The 23,645-nt window shown below is 53.9% G+C and overlaps 1 protein-coding gene across 3 annotated transcripts in view; it reads left to right on the forward strand.

Annotated features, from left to right (window-relative positions):
* Positions 1 to 23,645, forward strand: part of Pacs2 (phosphofurin acidic cluster sorting protein 2) — a 59,007-nt gene that overhangs the window by 32,432 nt on the left and 2,930 nt on the right. Inside the window, exons 5-24 of one of the 3 annotated variants that reach the window (XM_032908554.1) lie at positions 1,917 to 2,079; positions 2,585 to 2,658; positions 2,930 to 3,010; positions 4,219 to 4,278; positions 8,604 to 8,761; positions 11,677 to 11,767; positions 12,036 to 12,110; positions 12,567 to 12,709; positions 13,007 to 13,139; positions 13,789 to 13,893; positions 14,059 to 14,165; positions 14,628 to 14,782; positions 15,613 to 15,723; positions 16,140 to 16,248; positions 17,121 to 17,153; positions 20,453 to 20,495; positions 21,352 to 21,394; positions 21,698 to 21,839; positions 22,469 to 22,695; positions 23,065 to 23,178. In XM_032908554.1, coding sequence (XP_032764445.1) covers positions 1,917 to 2,079; positions 2,585 to 2,658; positions 2,930 to 3,010; positions 4,219 to 4,278; positions 8,604 to 8,761; positions 11,677 to 11,767; positions 12,036 to 12,110; positions 12,567 to 12,709; positions 13,007 to 13,139; positions 13,789 to 13,893; positions 14,059 to 14,165; positions 14,628 to 14,782; positions 15,613 to 15,723; positions 16,140 to 16,248; positions 17,121 to 17,153; positions 20,453 to 20,495; positions 21,352 to 21,394; positions 21,698 to 21,839; positions 22,469 to 22,695; positions 23,065 to 23,178 — 2,167 coding nt within the window. Of the gene's footprint in view, positions 1 to 1,916; positions 2,080 to 2,584; positions 2,659 to 2,929; positions 3,011 to 4,218; positions 4,279 to 8,603; positions 8,762 to 11,676; positions 11,768 to 12,035; positions 12,111 to 12,566; positions 12,710 to 13,006; positions 13,140 to 13,788; positions 13,894 to 14,058; positions 14,166 to 14,627; positions 14,783 to 15,612; positions 15,724 to 16,139; positions 16,249 to 17,120; positions 17,154 to 20,452; positions 20,496 to 21,351; positions 21,840 to 22,468; positions 22,696 to 23,064; positions 23,179 to 23,645 lie in introns of those variants that run through there. The other 2 variants (XM_032908556.1, XM_032908553.1) reach the window with 2 other exon arrangements.

The following is a 23,645-nucleotide window of genomic DNA, read 5'->3' on the forward strand; positions in this document are numbered from 1 at the left end:
TCTTGTGTCCTGTCACTCCTGAGGTTCCTTACTCAGTATCTGTAGTTCCCAAAGGCCACTGGTCACACTTCCTACCACCTTCCTCTACTCTGTGCCCCCCCCCCCCCAGCTACCTTAACTTTGAAAACGAGGAGCTGTGCAGAGTTGAGAGGAGGAGGTGCCGCAGAGTAACTTGGCTTTAGCCCTTCCTGTGCCAACTCAGTGTCACCAGCTCCTGCTGGGCCACAGGTTCCCGGGTGCTGAACTACAGAGCTATTGAAGCAGGAACTGCTGCTGTCCAGGACCTGTCCAGCCAGCCAGTACCAATCTAAGATGTTTCCAGAAACCCATCTGTAGCCTGGGGAGCCAGGAGTTCTGGCCCAGGGAAGCCAAAGGGAATGTGAAGAAAAGAGCTGTCAGCAAAGCAGGGTTGAGAGAGGCACAAGCCCTGGCTAGGGCCTTGTCTGTGTGTCTGCCTGTGCAACCCCTGTGCTCACATCCTAGTGCTCACTGCCTGGGACCCTACCTGGACCAAAAGGCCTTTTCAGGGGAAGCAGCTGGCACAGGATATGCTTCTGACTGTACAGGCAGGGCCAGTCCCTGAGCTACCTGTGGCTCCTTGTCAGGAGGTTGCAGAGAGCAGGAGCCTGCTGAGGTCAGAGCAGGCACACAGGCCTGTCCTCAGCAGAAGTCCCTTTTGTTCCCTACCCTCCCAGTAGAGGAAGCCAGAGAGCAGGTTTTTCTAGGTAAGGAGACTCCACCTTATCCTGGCAAGGGAGAGAGAGGGGGGGGGGGGGGGAGAGAGAGAGAGAGAGAGAGGGTGTGGTGTGTGTGTGTGTCTGTCTGTCTGTGTCTGTGTGACCTACACTGCATTGCCCCATTTGACCCAAGCCTGGGTGTCCCTGTGGTGGCACACTGGTGCTGTGAGATCAGCTTCCTACTAGATACTCATTTTTGAGCTTCTGTTCTCACTTAAATCTGAGGTCACCTTAGGGAGGTGACAAGCACTTAGTGCCCCTGTAGAGCCAGGTGAGAGTGGTTTCTCTCCATGTATCTCCTGTGTGTGTTCTGCACATGAAGGCCCCAGTGTCTGGTATGGAGCAGCTGGCCTGCCTTCCTGACTCAGTTTCTGAAATGTTGGTTAAAAAAAAAAGTGAGCATCCTTTAAATTTATTTTCTACCGACTAGAGTTGTCATCCTAAATCAGTTCCCAATTAAAAAACTTATCTGTTTATTTATACATGTGTGCATGTGTGTGCTCGTGTGTTGAGGTCAGAGGACGTTTGTGGCGGTAGATTTCTTTCCCACCATGTGGCTTCTAGAGATTGAGATGAGGTCGTTGTGTGGCAGCAGTGCCTTTACTTGATGAGACCTCTTGTTGACTCAGGTACCAATCTATAAAATTCTAACATCTGAATCTGATCAAGAGGCCCCAAAGCAGCTTTGTGTGCCCTGTCAGGGACAGACCTAGCATCTGTGCCTAGCTTTTGAGGCAGTGTTAGGGCCAGGACAAACGCTAGGTCAGTACTGGTCCCTGCTGCCTTTGCTTGCAGAGTCCGGTAGAACGTGGCCCATGTTGGTAGCTGTTCTCCTTGACTTCTGTACTTATGAGTCTTTAGACATGTTTCTCCAAGGTTGTGGTCCCCACTGTCACACACTGTGGCTGCTACTGACAGGCTGACAGTAGACAGTGGTGAGTGGGGCTGGGAGTGATCTGAGTGCTGTCCACGGGGCAGAACTGACGAGTCTACAGATGCGCTCCTGTCTGTAGTCAGAAATGCTGAACCCGGTGCTGACCTCCCTACTCAGCCAATCTGCTCTGCCCCTGGGCTTCCTCTGGTTTCCTGCCCAGCCTTCTACTAGGTATGCCCTGCTCCTGGATGTTGGAGCTCTCTGGGGGTGGAAGCCCTCCCGATATCTGGAACCGTATTCCATAGGTGATGCAGCACCCCTCTGAGGGTGGCCAGGTTCTGAGCCTCTGCAGCAGCATCAAAGAGGCCTCTGTGAAGGTGGCTGAGATCTGGATCGTCTCCCTGTCGAGCCAGCCCATTGACCATGAGGACAGTGCGATGCAGGCTGGCCCCAAGGCCAAGTCCACAGGTGAGTCACTGCCTTCCTTCCTCCGCCTTGCTCTGCTCTGCCACTTCCTGCCACATGTGTGGGAGGCTGTCCTAGTGTGGTTGGATTAGGTACAGTCTTTTGGGTTTTCCTCTACTAGAAGCTTTTGGGGAGTCATGGGTTCTGTTGAGTTCATTTATAAGTTCTGTGACCCCTCACTATGTAGGTGCTGTGGGTCCATCCTGTAGTCTTTGATGCTATGAATACCGGGTTTCTGGTGTGGGGAAGGTGCTTGGTCCTGTCATCTGCTACTACTGTCACAGTGGGGTCGCTCTATTTCCCCTGCCCTCTGGCTCCACCAGCATGTCAGCAGGCATGTACCACGAGGCACAGCTCTGGTGTCTCAAGTTCCCTTGGTGTATGTGGGTCTGTCTCCTGATAGCTCCCCTCTGCTCCCACGGGACACCTGTGGTTCTGTTGCCAACTCATTGCCATGGCATCGGGTGGAATCTAAAGGCACTCTCCCTTCTGTGTGCTCATTCCACAGATAACTACTCTGAGGAGGAGTATGAGAGCTTCTCCTCTGAGCAGGAAGCCAGTGATGACGCCGTACAAGGGCAGGTAACAGAGGTCCCTGACCCCTCCCTCAGAGCAGGGCACTGAAGAGGGCTGACCTGAGTTAGCCCATTTGAGGTCTGCGGGTCTCATGTGCTACGTGGGATGAGAAGGGTAGAGGGACTGTATGTGCCATACCTGTTTGCTTCCTCCCTGGGGCTAGAACACGTTAGTAGACAACTCTGCAGGGTTTGGGGCTGTTAGTAGCAGCTAACTGTGGTGGGGTGGGCCTGCAGTGTAGACGCTGTAGCCTCAGGCTCTCTGCGTGTCTACACAGGATCTTGACGAGGATGACTTTGATGTGGGAAAACCCAAGAAGCAGCGGCGCTCGATAGTAAGAACGACGTCCATGACCAGGGTCGGTGGAAACTGGTTTTACTAACAACTGGGGAAGGGGGAGGAGGGTGGGCAATGGCTGGGAGGCTGTGGGAAAGAGGTCAGGCGGCCTTCCTGAGGACTTTGGCCTCATAGATGGCCTGAAGGAGTCTCAGAATTCCCACTTGCCTGGAGTCCAGAATCCTGTCTAACTAGCACCTGGTTATTATTAGTCAGAGTGGACAAAGCCAGACAAGGGTGTCCTCTGGCTGCCATTCTCTCCTGCCACCACTCCAACTGTATATGGTCATGGAGCCCTGGGCACCTAGAGTAAGGCTGGGATAGCTGCCTCAAGCCCACAAGCCTGTGTGTAGAGGCCACTGAGTGCTATTTTCCTGTCAGTGCAGGACTCAAACTCACCGTGTAGGGTCAGTTCCATTTTTCTTGGGGCCTGGTCCTCCAGCACAGACTTGGCTGTTAGGCCTTCCCCATGGGAGGAAATGTGGGATAGACTTCAGCCCATTCTCATCCTGCCCAGTGGCCATCAATAGACCTGGAGCCCCTTAGAGCCCAGCACTGACCAGGGGCAGCGCTGTCAGCCTTTGGCAGGTATGAGGAGGAGGTTGTGGGCAGACAGTGGCCACAGTACAGAAGCGGAATGTAAACTGGGTCTTCCCTGACTACAGGCAGCACTGTCTGGAGTTCATGGGCCAGCCTGAGGAAGAGCCTTCCCTGTTAGGGTGAGCTCAGTGAGGGTAGCCATACCCAGAGGACAGTGGCTGGAGCAGAGGCACTGCAGCCAACAGTGTGAACAGCTTGACTGAGCTCAGAGCTTACAGGATCCATTGTCTCATCCACCCTGAGCTCTCCTGAGCCCCCCACAGGGTGGCAGTTTCCTCCTCAGGTTGAGGCCAGCACCTTGCCTGGGAGGTGGAGCTGTGGGTAGGTGCTAGAGAGCCGGGATAGGGCTGCTGAAGCTTCTGGGACTGCAGAGCCACCCTGTGGCTGTCCTAGGTTGCCCTCGGTGGGTGTTTCTGAGTCTGGCCTCAGTTTGTGCTTCCCAACACTAAGAATGGGCACATGACTGTATGTGGAAGCTGCGTCCAGTTCATACTGTTATGTGTGCGAGCTGTGTCTCCGCCTGTCTCTCATTGCTGAGAGGCCAGAGTGCAGTTCTTTGCTATGTCCCAGGAATGCAGCCCCTCCCGTCATCCATCCTTATGTGCGCTTCCTGTGCTTCTTGTCTTACAGCAACAGAACTTCAAGCAGAAGGTGGTGGCGCTACTGCGCAGGTTTAAAGTGTCGGAGGAGGTGAGTGGGTCAGGGCTCTGCGTCCTGCCAGCCAGCTCTGGTTCTGAACTTCCCATCCATGGTGTGGGTACTGCCTCTGCCTGCCAGCCTGGATGGCAGCTGTGAGAGGCCAGCAGCTGAACTCCCAAGTGGCAGTGTGCCTGTGGAAAGACCCGACAAGGCTGAGCATTGGTTTATATAAACAGTATTTTGGGGAGCAGTTTCAGGTTCACAGAAAAAATAAGTAAAAGAAATAAGACTTTCCATGCCCTAGTTCCCGCCATACACCCTCTTCTGGGCATACCGTGACTCTTTGGTTTCTTAGTTTTCTTTCAATCCCAGTCTGAGGTATTGAATTTGTTCATAATCCAAAGAAAATCACAGAACATTCCAGATTCTGTGCCCACAGTAGAGAGGGGACATTTGGATGTTTGATCCTCAAAACATGCCCCCCACCCTACCCTGCATCCCTGTGTGCAAGGGCCACACGCAGAGCAGCTCGGTCCCAATTCAGCCCTAGCATCAACACTTAGCAGTGTTGGGAGTGGCGCTTCCCAGCTGTGGGCTCTCCTTGGGCAGCACATACCCTGGGACGCCGTCAGCCTGGTCCGGTGGAATAGCCTCTGGGCCTATGTCTTGAGGCTTCTCTTGGTGAGGCAGGCCCAGAGTGGCGGAAGGCACAGACATGGAAGCTGCCTGCCCAGGACCGTTGTGGGCTTGCAGGTGGAGGCAGTTGGACTTGACCATGGAGTTCCATGTTTACCAAGCAACAGGGCTAAGTCTCAAAGTAAACCTGACCCACACAGCTTTTGTTCTGGCTTCCTAGACTCAGCCTGAAGTTTGGAAAGTTTAGCCAATATCCTGGACATTGGTCAGGGCAAGAACTTTTTGTTTTCATAGAAATAATCTCCCAAATTGTGTAGAATTCATGCAAGTTACCAAGCCATGTGATCTGTTTCATATCTGTCTGTACCATTCCCTTTTATGTGAGGAGAAGAATGTCCAGCCATGGCTCCACCTCTGTGTGGAGCACCCCTCCCTACTAGAAGCTGTGGCTCGGCACTGACTCTCTCACAGCCCACTAGCTATTCTGGAGTACGTGGTCACCCGTGTGGGACTGTAGATTAAACAGCCATTGTTGTGCTGGAATTAAACTTCTAGGTCTCTGTAACCAGACAGAGACAGGAGCTGTCGAGACAGCTCAGCAGTTAAGAGCACTGATTGACTGTCTTACAGAAGAGCTAGGTACAATTCCCAGCACATACATGGTAACTTACAACCCCCTGTAACTGCAGTTCCAGTGCCCCCTTCTGCCCTCTCTCTATCTCTATCTCTCTCTCTCTCTCTCTCTCTCTCTCTCTCTCTCTCTCTCTCTCTCTCTATCTCTGTGTGTGTGTGTGTGTGTGTGTGTGTGTGTGTGTGTGTGTGTGTGTGTGTATTTTGTAAAGTACATCCAAAAGATGCCTTTCATAATATAGTTTGGGGGACTGAAAGGCTAAAGTCGAGGTGTTGGCAGATTCTTCTGTGGAGAGGGCTGGATCTTCCTGGACAGTGGCAGCATCCTCATGTCCTCACACAGTGATGGGAGCAGCACTATCAAAAGGCCTCTTACTGAATCACCTTGAGGGTTGGGTTTCAACATAATTTTGGGGGACACAGCATTCAGATCAAAACCTTCTGTTCCTAGGTCCCAAATTACATTTCCTTCCCGCACACAAAATGTATGCATTCTATCCCAGCATCCCTTAAAGTCTTAACTCACTCTAGCATCAACCAGATTCTTAGATACTAGAGTGTCTGCAACTGTCTGCATCAGATGTGGCTGGGCAGGACTTGTCCAGGTGTGTGAGCAGGAGATCACAGTCTGTGCAGAGAAGTTGTGAGACCAGCCTGGGGCAGAGATTCTGTTCAAAAAGGGGAAAAGGAAACGGATGCAACTGCTCCCCAAAGTCCAGCACTCAGCAGGGCAAGACGTTCTGCACGTTTATTTACTTAGTTACTTACTGTGTGTGTGTGTGTGTGTGTGTGTGTGTGTGTGTGTGTGTGTGTGTGCGCGCGCCTGTGTGTGCGCACTTCTGCCTATTTTTCACTCCACCATGTGAGATCCAGGGATCAAACTCAGGACCTTAGACTTGACCAAAGTATTCATTATTCTCATTGACCTCAAACATTGAATCTTTAAAGAAAAAAAGGATTGATTTTCCTAGGTATGAGCACTTTGCCTGTATGTGTCTAAGTGCATGCCTGGGGCCCACAGAGGTGAGTAGGGGCATCAGATCCCCTGCAACTGGAGTTACAGACTGTTGTGAGCCGCTGTGTGGATGCTGGGAGCCAAACTCTCTTCTCTCTGCCTTTCTGTTCCTCAAACACTGAGTCCTAAGGCTAGAAAACCCTTCTTTGGTTCTGTACTCTGCTCTCGGACATAGTGACTCAGAGCTGGGGTTCTAGGACCTGGTGCTGCACCACAGTGCTGCTGGGTGCAGTCTACAGGATCTCAGATGGCAGCTCAAACCTTATGGCTCTCCTGGGCTGGCGCTGTGGCCTTTCTGCGCATCCCTGCCAGGGATAGGCATCCTGTGACAACCAATATAAATGATTACATTTTTGCGAACATGGAGAGTTGGCACTTAGAGTGGCTGTGAAGATTGGCCTGCTGTGCCGTCTGAGGGATTGTTCCTGCTGCCTGGGCCCTGTGACTGAGGAGCAGCTATTTGATCCTGCCCGTCCTCAGGCCATCAGCAGGGAGGCATTTGGTCATCTCCATCCTGTTGGACAGCCCTGGCTCCCTCTACCCATCACCAGTCTCTTCAGACTTTAAGTTTCAAAAGTACTTCATTTTTAATCGTGAGCACATATGGACATCTGTGGGGGCTTGTGCACTGACTGCAGTGCCCACAGAAGGCAGAACGGGGCCCTGGATTCCCTGAAGCTGGAGTTAACAGGAGCCTTCAACTACCTGGCTTGGGTGCTGGGAACTCTCGCTGGTTCTCTGTGAGAGCAGTACACACTATAAACCACTGAGCCATCTCTGCAGCTCCTCCTTGACTCTTTACAACCTGGTCTAGCAGGGACCTTTCCAAACCTTTGAAATCCATCCCCCTTGATTTTTATCTCATGTTCCCCTTGCGTTTCATTACGAGCTGTCAAGAGAGTTGGAGGTTTATTTCACAGATGCCTCATGCCATCACTTAGGAGCTTTGTTCCCCGAACTCCCGGATCTCCCTGCAGATCTACCGCGCTTTTCTGCTTCTCATAGGTGACCTTTGCTCCGGTTCCCAGAGCCACACTTTTCCCTTTGGGCTCTGCTGTTTTTATCAGGATCCTGTTCTATTACTGCTCCCTGCTGCTCTGTGCCGGTTAAAGCCTTCAGTGATCATCTCAGGAGGCTGTGTAATGGAACAGCCAGTGTGTTGTGCTCCTGGTTCTGGGCTGGAAGTCTAAGGTCAGGGCTGAGCAGATTCAGAGTCCCGTGAAGACCTGTTCTTCAAGGACAGTCTTCACCCTCACGTGACGTACAAAAGGAGCCCACTCCCCCAACTCTTTTTCAGTGGTTACTGATCTTATCAGAGTTCCACCCTCTTTCCTGAATCACTCCCTGGAGTCCTTTAACATGACGTTAGGAGTTCCTCTTGGTAGACACCCTGGCACCATCTCTGATCAGAGTTTGCCTGGGGGAATATAATGTGACTCTGCCAGGCCAAGAGGACTTTCTGGGAGAGAAGAACTCTATATATTGGGTGAGGGGACAGGATCTCAGGCACTGTCCAAGTTCCACTATCTGTATGTTTTACAAAGTGTGAGCACTGTGTTCTAAACACCCTTGACAAGCCATAGAAGGATAATCACACCATGAGGTGTGACTTGAGGTCCCTGAGGTGGTCCCAGTCCCTAGGTTAGAGTAGTGGACAGAAGGTGTTGGAAAGTGTCCCAGCGAGCAGAGTGTCACTGCACAAGCATGAGGACCCACACCTGGGTCCCCAGCGTTCCTCAGAAGCTGATGTGGCTGTGCACACCTGTAACCACAGTGCTAGAGGAAGAGACAGGAAGATCGCCAGGGCTTGTGGTCCAGCTAGTTCACTACGGTTCAGTGAGAGACTCTGTCTGAAAAAATAATGTAGAGAGAGATAGAGGGGGATATTTGATGTCAACTTCGGTCCTGTGATACACAGAGAAGGAGAGAGGGAGAAGAAAGGCAAACATGTAGGATGTTTTGTCAAGTGAGTGTGTGTGGCACTGTTTGCCCTCCTGCTCCTGTTCCTGCACATCCCTCTTTGTTAGCCTTCAGCTGTTAGCCAAGTAGTGGCACAGGCCTCTGTGGGCCCTCATACATGTCAGCATCACTTTAGGTCTTAGATTCGGAGCAGGACCCCGCAGAACATGTTCCTGAGGCAGAGGAGGACCTGGATCTTCTCTATGACACGCTGGACGTGGAGAACCCCAGCGACAGTGGCCCTGACATGGATGATGATGACAGTGTCCTTAGCACCCCCAAACCCAAGCTCAGGTAAGCCATACCAAGTTGAAACTGTCGCGTCCAATATGCCTTAGCCTAGGTAGAGCTTTCGAACTGCCTGGTAGTCGTGTTCTAGAATGGTCTGAGGTGGTTTGGGTTGACCTGTTGTTATGACCCATGTTTCACCTTGGGGCACCAAGGGCTTGGACAGCTCTCAGAGGGTAGACCAGGACATGCTGAGGGGAGGTAGGATAGAAGGAGTCCAGGTTAGTGGGTAGACAGAGCCAGGCAGCTTCCCGATGGCCAGAAGCTAAGGATGCCTTTGTGGAAAGGCCGGGGTGGAAGGGCATCACTACTCCTGACCCTCTGGAGCTGGGTCAGGCATCTTCTCACAGGGCAAGTGGTAACTGTAAGTGGACCACAGGGCTTGCTGTCCATTGGGAGCTAGAGACAGGCAGAACCATCTGGAATGGGGAGGGGGAGCAGCAGGGGAAGAGTGTGAGCTGGAAGGTTCTCTGTGGGCCAGAACCTGGTCCCTGAGGCAGGCTCCCTGAAGGGCCCCAGAGTGTTCCCTCCCCTGCCCCGCCCCCCTCACCAGCAGCCCTGAGGTATACTAGGGTCTGCTGTAGAGGCAGCAGAGGGAAGCCCCCCAGTGCCCCTCCTTAGTTTGGCTGAGAGGACAGATGAGCAAGCCTCGCCTAGAGCAGAGGGCGAGAAAGGAGAGCAGGCTGGCCTGCACACGTGACATGGATATGCGGGCCCTGGAGAAGCTAAGCCCTCAGGACAGATAGTGTGCAGACTTCAGTCTCCGCGTAGCTACTGAGGACAGGAAAACTCAGGATGTTCCAAAAAAATTAAAGATACTTCATAAGCTTTTTACAGAGAAGCACACACAAGACACTTGGATTTCTCGTGTCTTAAAGTTGATTAACCAGAACTCTCAGTTTGCCAACACTGTGTTCTTCTGCCGGGCTTGGCTTCTCACACCTGTAGTCTCAGCATTTAGGAAACCTGGCACTGGAAAACTTAAGTAACTGAGTTTGAGGGTGGCTTGGGCTGTAGAATGAGACATTGTTCCAAAAATAAACAAACTCCAACACCTATTATGTCCTGCTTCTGGGGTGGCATCCTCAGCTTGACTTCTTTTTCTACCTTGTCTTGCTGGGCTCAGGTCAGGGTGTTAAACCAATGTCTTAGGGGATGTCCTGTGAGTGAAGCAAGCCAGTATTCCCATGCTCCTCCATCTCAGTCCTCCGTGTCTCAGTCCTCCGTGTCTCAGTCCTCCGTGTCTCAGTCCTCCGTGTCTCAGTCCTCCGTGTCTCAGTCCTCCGTGTCTCAGCGCTGCTCCTTCCCGTCTTAGATCTTCTCTTTTGGGCATGAGTGTGTCCTCTGCTGTAGTGTGACCTCTGCTGGGCCACATTGTGTTCACCCACAGAGACAGGATCCTCCCCATCATGAGCCCCATGACACCATGATGGCGCAGTCCCTGGCCAGCTAATGCCTGTAGTTCTGGGGTGATGTGTGATCGCTGTGGTACCATGATCCTAAGTAGTCACAGACGACACCCTGCACCTGCAGGTCTCTGCGTAGCCTTCTCACCCACATGGACCAGCAGCAGATATCCCGCCACTGATTTTAGCCTGAGTTCTGTAACCTCCCTTGGTTTTCTGCTTTCCTCGTCTCCTTATCTTCACTCACACTTAATCTGTTGAAGATAGATACATTGTCCAGGTTGATCTGATTGTCAAGAGTTGGCCTGGCTGATCTAGAGTCATGGCTATTCTGGATTAGTCTGAAATGGCTTTGTCAGGCTTGGTCTGATGTAGCCTAGTTGGTGTCAGATCATGTGTGTTGGTCTGGAATAGTCCGGATGTGTCTAGGATGGCTTAGCTGTTCTGGACCTGCCCGTGATATCCTCGTGCTGTGAGTCCTGTAGCCTGGTTGTAGATCTCAGGGTTCTCAACAGGGCTATCTTAGTTAGGATCTCACTGCTGTGAAGAGACAGACAGCATGACCACAGCAAGTCTTATAAAAGGAAAACATTTAGCTGGGGCTGCTTACAGAGGCTCAGTCCGTCATTGTCAGGGCAGGAAGCATGGCAGCCTGCAGGCAGACATGTGCTGGGGAAGGAGCTGGAGGGTCTGCAGGAGAGGTCGTCTGCAGGAGGAGGTCGTCTGCATTAGGCGTAGCTTGAGTATGAGAGACCTCAAAATCTGTCCCCACAGTGACACACTCCCTCATCGAGGCCCACCTCCTGATAGTGCCACTCCCTGTGGGCCAAGCATTGGCACTCATGAGTCTATGAGGGCCACATCTATTCAAACCACCACAAGGGACATCCAGAGTGACAGCCACTCTCCTTGAGCTGTTGGCTGCCCCACCTGGGGTGAGCACCACAAGCAGAGGGGTTTTCTTGTTTTAAATTACATTTTACCGTACTGGGAGGCATGTGTGCCACAGCACAGGAATGAAGGCCAGAGGACGGATTGCTAGGGTTGCTTCACCCCTTCCCACCTCGTGGGTCCAAGGATCAAGCTCAGTGTGAAGGGCTAGCAGGTGCTTCTACTCACTGAGGCGTCGCAGCTCTGGAACACATTTTCCACTGCTGACTCCAGAGCCAGCGCAGGAGCTCTGCCCACCTGGAGTTGTCACTGCAGACTCCTACCCTGTGTACGGTTTCCTCAGGAGCAGGCGTTCAGTCATACAGTTCTGCCGCACTGTATCTTCAGATGTCACTCTCCTCTGTTGCTGAGGTCTATGCTGCCGGCCCTTCTGTGCAGTGGGTTGAACCTCATTTTCTTTTTTTTTTTTTTTTTTGATTCTTTTTTTCGGAGCTGGGGACCGAACCCAGGGCCTTGCGCTTCCTAGGCAAGCGTTCTACCACTGAGCTAAATCCCCAACCCCTGAACCTCATTTTCAACGTATAAGGGACCTTGGGAATTAATGTCTACTCCTCCTTTCCCCAGGCCTTACTTCGAAGGCCTGTCCCACTCCAGCTCACAGACAGAGATAGGAAGCATCCACAGCGCCCGGAGCCACAGGGAGCCTCCAAGCCCGGTGAGTCGGCCATTCCGGGCAGTGCTGAGACCCTCAGACCGTACTGGCCGTCCTCAGCCTTCCCTGCAGTGAGTCCTGATGCCAGCCAGCCTGTACCTAGCTGTTGTGTCCTGGGCTCAGGGTGCTGCCCAGTACAGGTGCATTGTGTACATGTAATTCAGAGCTCACAGTCTCTGAAATTCCCAGCTAGTCTCCTGGGCTTCCTCCCACCCAGAAGTAGACATCCTGGTTCTGCAGCACTGGCCAATTCCTGTCTCATCACCCCCAGGCTGATGTCCCTGAGAAGACAAGATCCCTGGGAGGCAAGCAGCCCAGCGACAGCATTTCTGACACGGTGGCCCTTGTAAGCAGGCATGGGGGCATTCATCTATCTGACCATGTGCAGCAGACCTCAATGTACAGACCTGAACGTGGAGGGTTTTGTGTTTGCATACTCTGAAAACATGTACCGCCCTCAGGGGCGCCCAGGCTGCTCGGTGACCCTAGGTTCATCCTGTGTGAATATTGACTGGGTAGCTCAAGTGGATGGCTGTGCCCCTAGCCTTGCTATCAGACCCACGCCCTCACGGAGTCTCTGATAATGTGCTGGTGGGTGGGGTTTCCAGCAGGTTTGCTGCTGATCATGGTTGGTCCAAGAGCTACTTGTAGGAGAGGAGTACCTCTCCCCTTGCACATGACTGTGCCTTATGCAAGACCTGAGGTTAGAGGAAGCCCAGAGCCTTACCCTAACCACAGGGACCAGAGAGGCACGGTACATATTTCTGCATTTGGTGCTTACGACTCCTTCTCAATCCATCAGAGTACGCCAGTCCCCCGGGAACCACCAGGGCAACCTGAGGAGAGCCCAGAGGCTGAGACCTCTACCTTAGATGTGTTCACGGAGAAGCTGCCACCCAGTGGAAGAATCATCAAGACTGAGTCACTTGTCATCCCCTCCACCAGGTGTGGGCTTTGTACTGAAAGACTTGGTGCACCTTCAGGACAGGGTTGTGGGAAGCCATTTGGTCACTAGCAGCTCTGGCCATCTGCTGGCCGACAACCCTAAGGCCAGAGTGCCCCAGAGGGACCACTATGTCCATGCCGCTGGGGGTTTGGGTTGCTGGGGAGATTGCAATGCCACCTCAGAGGGTCCGCCAGGTGGGGATGGTGGCAGCTGTCGTGGGGCAGCACAGCGTGCAACCTGCAGTGAACATATGGCTTCCACCCCAGCTGTTCTCTGCCATTCCTGGTCTCTAACAGGTCAGAGTCAAAGCCAGCTGGCCGCCGGGGCCGGAGCACATCCCTGAAGGAGCGGCAGGCGGCTCGGCCCCAGAATGAACGGGCCAACAGCCTAGACAATGAGCGCTGTCCAGACACGAGGAGCCAGCTGCAGGTTAGGGGAGGAGCTGCCCAGGCAGAGCAGAGAGAGGCCTAGGGGCCCTGAGAACTGGGCAGACCTGGAGGGCCTGCTGTGAGAAGACAGGTTAGGTCCTCTTGTCAGGAAGCCTGTTGATCTTGGGGCTAGTTGTAGCCATCCTAGTGTTCTCCCGCCACCCAAGGCTGGCCAGTCCAGACTTAGGGACTCCGTGTTAGTTAGGCACCTCCTTACTCCAGTCCAGACTTAGGGACCCCATGTTAGTTAGGCACCTCCTTACTCCAGTCCAGACTTAGGGACTCCGTGTTAGTTAGGCACCTCCTTACTCCAGTCCAGACTTAGGGACCCCGTGTTAGTTAGGCACCTCCTTACTCCAGTCCAGACTTAGGGACCCCGTGTTAGTTAGGCACCTCCTTACTCCAGTCCAGACTTAGGGGCTCCGTGTTAGTTAGGCACCTCCTTATTCCAGTCCAGACTTAGGGGACCTCCGTGTTAGTTAGGCACCTCCTTACTCCAGTCCAGACTTAGGGACTCCGTGTTAGTTAGGCACCGCCTTGCTTGCCCTCAGCCTCCATGTCTGTGGGTGGTGTGGAGTATGAGGCTCAGGGTTGGGAGTCGAAAGACCTGGGTGCTGCATTTCCCTGGGTGGACACCTCGGTGTCTCTAGATTCCCAGGAAAACTGTGTATGACCAACTGAACCACATCCTCATCTCCGATGACCAACTCCCCGAGAATATCATTCTCGTCAACACCTCTGACTGGCAGGGACAGGTAAGGGACAGCCATGTGCCCTGCCCTCTCCTGAGCAATGGGACGTTTCTGTGGCCTGTGGAACAGCAGTCCGTGCTGGGGGAGGGGGGTTGGGGGTGGTGATCAGCACTACCTGGATATCTGGGGACTACCAGGTGCCGTGCCAAGGTCGCCGTCCCTTTCTAGTTCCTCTCAGATGTGCTGCAGAAGCACACGCTTCCTGTGGTGTGCACGTGCTCTGCTGCTGATGTGCAGGCTGCCTTCAGCACCATCGTGTCCCGGATACAGCGATAGTGAGTCTGCCGCTCCTTCCTCACCCGGGGCCCTGTCCACCCTTGGCACCCCTGCCCGAGGATTTCCTGGGGCCCCATGTCCCAGCCCTGCCTGCCACTTGAAGACAGGGAATGTTTGGTCCTGACTGTCGTGGATGGTTCCAGATGTGCTGCCCAGAGACCTCAGGCAGCTTCACGTGGACCCCAGTGGATATCTTGAAGCTCGTGTAGGGGCGATGAGGGGCTCCACGTGCAGTTGTCCCAGCAGAGGTCTCGAGCACAGGTCTTCTGGCCCAGGCACACACAAACACAAGCTCAGAACTCCTGTTGGTGGGGCGTCCTGGGTTTGGGGCTCCCTTGGGATTGTGTGGCAAGAGCAGCTGTACCTCAGGGGCACAGGCTTCCCAGACCTCAGCAGGGTGATCCTGGGACAGAGACAGTGAGGCATCTGTCCCTCTCTGCCCCACCCTCTTGGGATCGCAGCTGCAACTGCAATTCTCAGCCACCAACCCCTGTGAAGATCGCTGTGGCGGGGGCACAGCATTACCTCAGCGCCATCCTGCGGCTCTTCGTGGAGCAGCTGTCTCACAAGACACCGGACTGGCTCGGCTACATGCGCTTCCTCATCATCCCCCTGGGTGAGCGGCCGTGGGCCACTGCACCTGTGGCTAAACCTGGGCGACCTCAGAGACGGGCCCAGCCTGGTGAGGGTGGGGGTACCAATATGACGTCTTTCTGTTTAAAACTTCAGTTATTTTCACTGTATTGGAAACCCATGCGTGCCAGGCATCACCACCTAGCACTTGGAAGCCAAGGCACCAGGCTGGGTAGTAAGACCTGTTCTTTTTTTCTTTTTTTTTTTTTTTTTTGGTTCTTTTTTGAGCTGGGACCAACCCAGGGCCTTGCTTCCAAGGCAAGCGCTCTACCACTGAGCTAAATCCCCAACCCCGTAAGACCTGTTCTTATGGTCATGTTCTTTCCCTCTCCTTGACCAACGTCCTTATTATCATGTGGACTGTGTTAGAGGGCAAACTAGTTTCCGGGATGGTCCATGCTGGTGCCCATCACAGATCGCTCCACATGAGCTTTGGTTGTGTCATTAGAAAGTCCAGTCGGCCTTTAGAGGTCGGCATGGTCCTGTGGGCTTGGACGGCAGGAGCCATTTGGCTTGTGCAGATCCTCTAACTATAAAACACAGCTGCTCGGGGCCTCGCTCGTTGACCAGTCGTGACATTTAAAGGCGGTGTCTCACCTGAAGTCCATGTCATATCACCGTCCTTGGTCTTCCTGCCTTCGCCATGGCTTCCTTTCATTTTATTCCCCTTCCCTGGGAGAGCGGCAGGAAGTGGGGACTTTGTTGTTGCTCTTCCTGCAGACCTACGGTAGCCTACTGCAGAGGGGCTCAGGGCAGCAGGGTTGTCTGGGGTTGGGCAACTCCACGTGGTGATGGCTTTCCTGGGGTTCCCAGGCTCCCACCCTGTGGCCAGGTACCTGGGCTCTGTGGACTACCGCTACAACAACTTCTTCCAGGATCTGGCCTGGAGAGACCTGTTCAACAAGCTGGAAGCCCAGAGCAGTGGTGAGGCCTGGGCACTGTGTTGGTGAGGGGGGCTGCTCGTGCATCTACAGCCCCTGCCCCTGGAGACTTTCCATCCCAAGAGACCCCATTTCTCAGGCTCAGCTGTGGGACGGGAGGGGGAGTTACGGGGCTTCACTCACCCAGCCTGAGGTTTTACCCTGCCCTACTGGTAAAATGGCGTGGGGCCACTGGGAAGGGGCAGGTGCAGCTGAGCTGCTGGTAAAATGGTGTGGGGCAGGTGCGGGGTGGAACAAGCCTTCAGCATGTGAGAAGGAACCCTGCGCCCTCGCCTGGGACCATTGTGGGTGGGCTGAGTCAGAGGCTGCTGGGAGGGCAGAGATAGAAAAGAGCTGGGATTCCGCCCAGAGCTGCTCCCAGTCACCATGCTGACCCTCTGCCGCCTCTGCCTTGTGCAGTGCAGGACACACCAGACATCGTGTCACGCATCACCCAGTACATCTCAGGAGCCAACTGTGCTCACCAGCTCCCCATCGCAGAGGCCATGCTCACCTACAAGCAGAAGAGGTAACATGGCGGGCCAGGCGGGGCTGGGGGACCTAGAGAGGTGCCTGGACCCTCTGTTCTCTGTAGGCGGTGGGTTATACCCCTCCAAGGGCCAGGATGAGAAAGCTGAGTGTGGCAGGACCTACAGTGAGTGCGTGTCAGATCAGTGTAGCAGGTTGGGTTTTCAGAACTTCTCCTTTTGTGCACGTTGGCATTCTACAGGCTGTGGTAAAAGGCACTGGTTCTGTTGTCCTTCTATCTGGTCGTGTTCCTTCCTTATGGCTCCTTCCCCATAGGTCCCCTGACCCTGGCTTTGGCTTTTAGGTGAACAGTTAGATCATGATCCCATCTGCCCGGAATTGGGCAGTGCTCAGAAGTTCTGTGTGAAAGATTGGGCAGAGTGGGTCTGAGCCTGGGCCTAGACCCTTCCTCCCAAAAAGCTGAGGGGCTCTGGGCAGGACCTCCTCAACTCAGGGCACTAAACATATCTGCCTTGGCTCAGACCTCTGGACATTGTAGCCTGCATGCAGTCAAGGAGAGCTCAGTACCCAGAGCCTAAGGCAGCCTCCTCCTTGGTGTCCAGGGTGGGCCCAACAACCCTGCTCAGGAGAAGCAGAGACCCTGCAGCCAATGACAAGGTTCACAATCTCTTTAAGTTGTGTGTGCACCACACACTGCCTGCCCAGACCAAAAGGTAGTTGAATTGGAGGCTCATCTGGTGTGGTAGGTCAGCAGAGGCCAGCCTTGCTTCTTGACTGCCTGAGGCTCAGGGCAGATCCACTACCCAGATCCTCCAGGAGCCCTCCTGCCCCTCCTGAGTATGTGGGTGACTTGTTGCTGTTCCTGGGTGTCCTAACATGTGTGTTTTCTCTCTTGGTGGCTTTCCAATAAAGGAAAAAGCATTTTCACTTTGACTTTACCCTGAGGTACATTTCTGGCCTATACCCCATCTGTCTCCAGGCTGGTCTTTGGGGCTTGTTTAGCAGGGTCACTGGCCAAGTGCATGTCCTGGTGCCCCAGGCAGGGTCTCCGTCTCTGGAAGGGCACCTATGAACCCCTTTCTCGGAGAGTTGCTGCTGGACCCTGTTAGGGGGTTTGTGCTTCTAAAGCCTCTTGTTAAACTAAGCACTGCTGCTGGTGTCTGGACGACCCCACGATGCCCTTGCTCCTAACAGTAGCAGAAGTCTGGCAACCCACACAGCCTCAGACAGGCAACACCGCCGGTGCTGCTCTCTGTGTGCGAGTGTGGAGGTAGGAGGTCAAGGAGCTGGCCCGGTATGGCAGGTGCTGTAGCTGCTCCCTGCACTATAGAATCAGCTCCTAGGGCCAGCAGGGACACAGATGAGTTTGTCGTGTCTTCTCTAATTTCTCTGGGGTGGCAGCCAGGCTTCTGAGGCCCTGAATAGGAATGAAGTGTCTGTCTTCCCTGTTGAGGCCTCACTCTCTGGAAACTTGAGCTACTCTTGTTACCCCGAGAGTTGCCCTTCTCAGTACTGACAGGGTCCTGCCCACTGTCTGCCACACTTGCCTCAGGGTTTCTATCTCCTGGAAAGAGTGCCTGGGACAGAGACGTGGGTCCAGGTTCCTTATTGCTGGTAGTGCTGCTACCCGTTACCCGAGCCAACTGGACACAGGAAGATCCTTGAGCACCAGTTTTCCCTGCTAAACAAGCCCCCGAGTGAAGAGAAAGACCAGCCTTCATACCTCTCTCCTGCCTTGAGGCTTGGCCCATGCCACCGGCTGTGACAGGAGGAGCCTGCAGCATGCTCTCCTGTGCTGTATAAGTACAGAAAAACCAGGCTTGAGGAGGCGCTCTCTGTGCCCCATAACTCCCTCTGCCTGTGATACAGTAGTGACACCAGCACTAGGTGGGCACAGGTACCTGCAAGGAACCAGTGAGGACCCAGACTTGCCTGGCCTTCCCTGTGAGTGAGAGAGAGAGCTCTGGCAGGGAGGTGCCTGCCCCTGCTTGCCTCTGAACTGAAGCTGGGAATGGAGCTCACCCTCTGATTGCCATCAGATTGCTAAGCTCTGGGGTCAAACTGGGATAGCACAAGCTCCAGGCTGCCGTTCTGGTGTGTGTGGGTGAGCTAGGTCCTCAGACCTCGGCTCTGTGTCTTTGGTATTGTGGCAGGTCTTGGGAACAGATCAAGGACATGGTTTCTAGACTGCCAGCCACTTGACTTCCACGAGTACCTGTGCTGCAGGCCCTGGCCGCCTCTGCTGTCAGTTAGCCAGCTAGTGTCACTGCTGGTGCACCCATCCTGGTGCCTCTGCATGGCCTAAGATGCAATGTGGCACTGCTGTCATGGTCACTGTACCTATGCTGGTTCTGTCTGCATGGCCCTGACACAGCTTGGCTTTGAGAAGCTTCTCCATGTTGCAGTGTCTCCTGTGTCTTGTCACAGATGGCCTTGTCAGCTGCACTCTGTCCCCAAGTGTCTTAGAGGATAAGCGGCTGCCCTGCCATGGTCCTAGAGGGCCCTGCAGAATGACTGTGGGTGGCTGGGATGTGGTGGGTTAAAGCCACTGCCCTGGGAACCTCCATGCTTGCCTGCTTTCTAAAACCTTCTGGGTCTGAGCTTGCCTGCTTTCTAAAACCTTCTGGGTCTGAAGTGGATGGACACAGGCAGTGCAGATCTGGGCCAGGAGTAAAATAATTTACAAGAGATAACAGGTTTCTCTTTTCAAAACTGCCCTCCTTAGAAAGGAAAGGGAGGCTGGGAATTTAGTCATCTCCAGTGGGCTGGCCAAGACACCTGCCAGGTCTCTATAGCCCACTGGTCTATCGTGTGGGTGCGCTGTGAGTCGGAGCACTGGGAACAAGCCTCTGCCCTACCAGGGAGATGGACTGCCAATCCTGAAAGCTCATGTCCAGGACAGGCCACTGGTTGGCCACACACCTCCCAAGTGTTGTTACCCACAAGGCACCTCCCTGAAAACTGTGTTAGGCATCACATGCTTCACTGCAACACCTGCGGTGCACCACAGCCCCCAGTCTACATACAGGGAGAAGCCCTGTCTCCCTCGAGATACCCCCACACCTAAATACAGGGAGATCTATCTCATTCATCCATCCATCTCAGCGCTTGGCCTGGTATACATGCACATCTCTGTGACAGATGCACTAGCATCCAGTATCCGTGTGAGGAAACAAAATAGAGTCTCGAACCACGCACAAGGGACTCCAGCTGGTGTCATGCTCTTCAGACCAGGAAGCTACTGGAGGAGGACAGGAAGGTAGCTGTGGAAGATAGAGGCTCAGCCCAGCATCAGAGCCAGCCCTTCCAAGAGATGCAGAAGGCCACCCTCTGCCTGCTGAGGGAGCCGTGTGCTCCGGGCTAAGACGAGCCAGCCACTGGGGACCAGCCCGGTTGTCAGGGAGCCTCGTCAGAGAGGAACATGGTTAGCCCTGGTGGGCAGTGCGTGGAAGGAGGAAGACAAGACTTTTCATCTTGGCTCCTGAACTCAGACCCTCCTCTTCGTGGTGCATGGGTCATGACTAGCACTTCCAGGACAAGTTGCTGTTTTGCCAGATGCTATACAGAGCCAAGTCCAGACAATGCCTCGTCCAGGCTCTACTCTTGGTCAGCGCTTCAAGCTTGTCCCAAGAGCTCTGCTCTGACCTTGTACCATAGTCAGATGCTACTGTTAGGACCTAGCGTTTACACACCAGCACTTTAGCCAAAGCTGTAGCCTCTGTAGATGGCACTGACTTCCCTCAGACTTGGGGAGGCCAACCCCAGTCACTGGAGAAGGCCCAGCCTGTTGCCCAGTTCTAGATTCCATGGGGCATGCACATGGATCAGGAAATCCGCTTGGTAGGCCTGGGAGCAGGCAACTGAAAAAAGCAATTTTCCTCAAGAGTCATGAGCTGTAGTGCTTTCTCCCAGTTGTGGGACTGCACAGCAGCTCCCTCCCAGGGGTTCAGAAATCCCCCACTCACTTATGATTGTCAACATATGGGAAGGGATCCAAGTACCAGCCAGGTGTCCAGGGGCCTTTCTTTTTTTTTTTTTTTTTTCCGGAGCTGGGGGACCGAACCCAGGGCCTTGTGCTTCCTAGGCAAGCGCTCTGCCACTGAGCTAAATCCCCAACCCCTCCAGGGGCCTTTCTGTAGCAACTGTGGGCAGGTGATGTGGCTGAGGACCGGGGTTCGGGATGAAGTATACAGCCAGGGTCGAATGCTCCAGGAGGGAGTGTAACTATCTGTTTTTGCTCCCAGCCCTGATGAAGAATCCTCTCAGCGGTTCATTCCTTTTGTCGGGGTGAGTATCGCCAGCGTCACTCACTGGGAACATGAACCTACCAAGATTGCGGTCTCAGTAGAGCGCTTTTGTATTAGCTTACATGTACAGAACCTTGGGCTGAGTCAACCAACGGCTGCCTCATTCCTTCTTATAAATCCCTGTTGTTTCCTTCCTGCATTTTTGTAGTTGGGGCTTTTGGTTTGCACAGTGAACACATAAAAGTGTGCCCTTTTCTGTGGAGATGGGTCAGGCTGTCAGGGTTATCTCAGCACTAAGGAGAGGAGTCTCAGACCTGTTTGCTAGAACATAAAGACAAGCCTTGGGCATGTATGCCCAGTCAGGGCTGTACCTCCTGGCACAGGCGAGCTGTGACTGAAATGTGAGGTCCCATTTTCACAGCCCATTTGTCTCGATAGCATCCTGTTCAGGGCCCCTTCTGTAGTGACAAAAGTGCCCTATGATCATGTGACATGGCTGAGACTCTGAATTTGGTGTTGTGATTTGCTCTGAATTGACACAGGTTCTTGTAGCTAAAGGCCCATGCTCGATAGATAGCTCATGCCTGAGGCACTTTCCCCACTGGCCCAGTGGCCCCCACACACTGTGAACAGTGCCCACTTCTGCAGCAGTATTCTCATGCCAGCATCCTAGTCTAAGGGATGTCTGGGACTGGCAAGTCACATGCACCAGAGCTGAGCCTTGCCCACAGGTGGGAGGATGCTGGGACCTGTTCCCTTTTTTTGGACACAGAAGCTTGGCAGCAGCAGGACCATAGAAGCCTACCAGAGATTAGCTCCAAGGTGGGTGCCTAAGTAGGGCAATAGAGCTACCCCACCTCCCTCCTTGTCTCTAGCCAGCATCTATTGCTTCCCAGGTTGTGAAGGTTGGAATTGTGGAACCGTCTTCAGCCACATCAGGTAACCTCATCCTTCTCTGAGGACGGTTAGAATGGCCCTCTGGGTAGGTAAGCCCTCTGGTCTTAAGGACCAGCACGTTTCTGCTGATTCTTCCTTACTCACAAAGCCTCAGATCAAGGCAAACTGAGCAGTTCTCCTAGACAAGAGCGAATATCCTGCCCCCCACCCCACACCCACACACAAGCTCCTCTGCCTACCAACTTACCCCAAGAGCTGCCCCTCCAGTCCTAGTCCAGGCTCCAGCCAGCTGTGGGGCCCGAACAGAATGGTGTCTGACCGCTGGCCTATGACCCCTCTCCAAAGGAGACTCTGATGACGCAGCCCCCTCAGGCTCCAGTGTACTCTCGTCAACCCCACCGTCTGCATCTACATCTCCTGCGGCCAAGGAGGCTTCGCCTACCCCACCCTCCTCCCCTTCAGTGAGTGGAGGCCTGTCCTCCCCCAGGTAAACAGCGTGGCTCCTTATTCGTTCTCCAGTGACGTCACCCTCTGTGTTGCCCATCTTGTCAGAGCAATGTGGGCAGATGCTAGTGAAGCTAGTGGGGGTCCTGTGAGGGATACTTGAGGATGGCCAGTCACCATAGAGCAGGGTAGGAGGTAGCCGATGTCTTCAGTGAGCACGCCTAGGGACAGGAGCTACCCTAAATGAGCACAGGGCTCGCTGAGCCTGAAAGCTCCTTTGTACAGAGTGTGTTGTTCGAAGAGGAGCTGAGGGAGGAGGTGCCCCACACAAGTGAGGCAAGTCCTACCTGCCCCCTGCAGGGTCTTGAACAGAACTCAGGCAACAAGGCTGGACTGGGGAGTTTGAGTCCGTGGTGCCACCTGCTCTCGCCAGCCATTACACCTCGGATGAAGCCACTCTTCTAGGTCCTAGGAGAATGGGTATACAAGTTGCTGGGGCATGGCCACAGGCACTAACAGAACCCCAGCAGACAAGTGGGCAGTCAGCTCTGCAGAGCTTCTCACAGTTTACTGGCCCCAGCCAGCAAGTTAGGGCAGATGCCAGCCATGTCTCCTTGCCTACGATGTCACAGCGACATCATGAATGTGCGCACTTCCCTCTGCCTTCCACAGCCAGGGTGTCGGCGCTGAGCTCATGGGGCTGCAGGTGGACTACTGGACAGCGGCACAGCCTGCAGACAGGAAGAGAGACGCGGAGAAGAAGGACATGCCCACCACCAAAAACACGCTCAAGTGCACTTTCCGGTCCCTCCAGGTCAGCAGGCTGCCCGGCAGTGGTGAGGCTGCAGCCACACCCACCATGTCCATGACCGTGGTCACCAAGGAGAAGAACAAGAAGGGTGAGGTGGGAGAGGATTGAGCAGGACTGCACAGTGGGAGGGGCCTCTGTGGTGACAGTTGGTGATAGGGGTACCATCCCCCACCCCTTAGCAAGTTCCCAGTAGAGTCATGATATGATGACCCCACAGCTCACAAGGGGTTGTCAGTCAGACACACTGTGACAGCTTGGCCCCTGAGCTTTGAGGACACAGGTTCTGGGCAGCTTCTGGCTTCAGATGGAATAGCAGCAGGCGATGTTGTATGTGGGCCCAGGTGAGCAGGGACCATGTCCTGTAGCTACTATTCTACCATCCTGGCTGCTGTTAGGGCTCTGGCTAACTTGGGCCTGAAGGAACAGTAGGCCAACGGTAGAGCTTTTCTCTTCCCAGTGATGTTTTTGCCCAAGAAAACGAAGGACAAGGATGTGGAATCCAAAAGCCAGTGCATCGAAGGCATCAGCCGGCTGATCTGCACGGCTAAGCACCAACAGAACATGCTTCGGGGTGAGCATGGGCCAGGGCTGCTCCGTAGGGTGCTGGGGGCTCAATCCACGGCCCAGGTCCTAGTTGGTTCTGTTTGAAAACTGATGGCTGGCCTTTCAAACCCACGTGGCCACCAGCTGTTTTGCTATGAAAGGTGTATTTACCGAGTCACACTTGGAGCACATTTGGATAAGGCTCCTCCATGCGGCCAACAGCCTTTCAAGTTCAAGTAATTTTTCAACACTTCCTGTTTTTATCGATAGGGATTTGGGAGGGATTGCTAAAGATTGAACCCAGGGTCTTGTGAGTGCTAGGCAAATGCTGTACCGTAGAGCTGTATTCCCAGCCCTGTCTTCATCTTACCGAGCTCCTCTGTAAGCAGTCGTTCAGGGCGTAGGGCTCTTGGGTCCCTTGGGTCTCCTAAGGAACCTCTGGAAATGCAGCTGTTGTAAGTCAGACCTTGTGAGATGGATGTGGCTTAAATGGGC

The sequence above is a fragment of the Rattus rattus genome, chromosome 7, assembly GCF_011064425.1.
Source record: "Rattus rattus isolate New Zealand chromosome 7, Rrattus_CSIRO_v1, whole genome shotgun sequence".
NCBI lineage: Eukaryota > Metazoa > Chordata > Mammalia > Rodentia > Muridae > Rattus > Rattus rattus.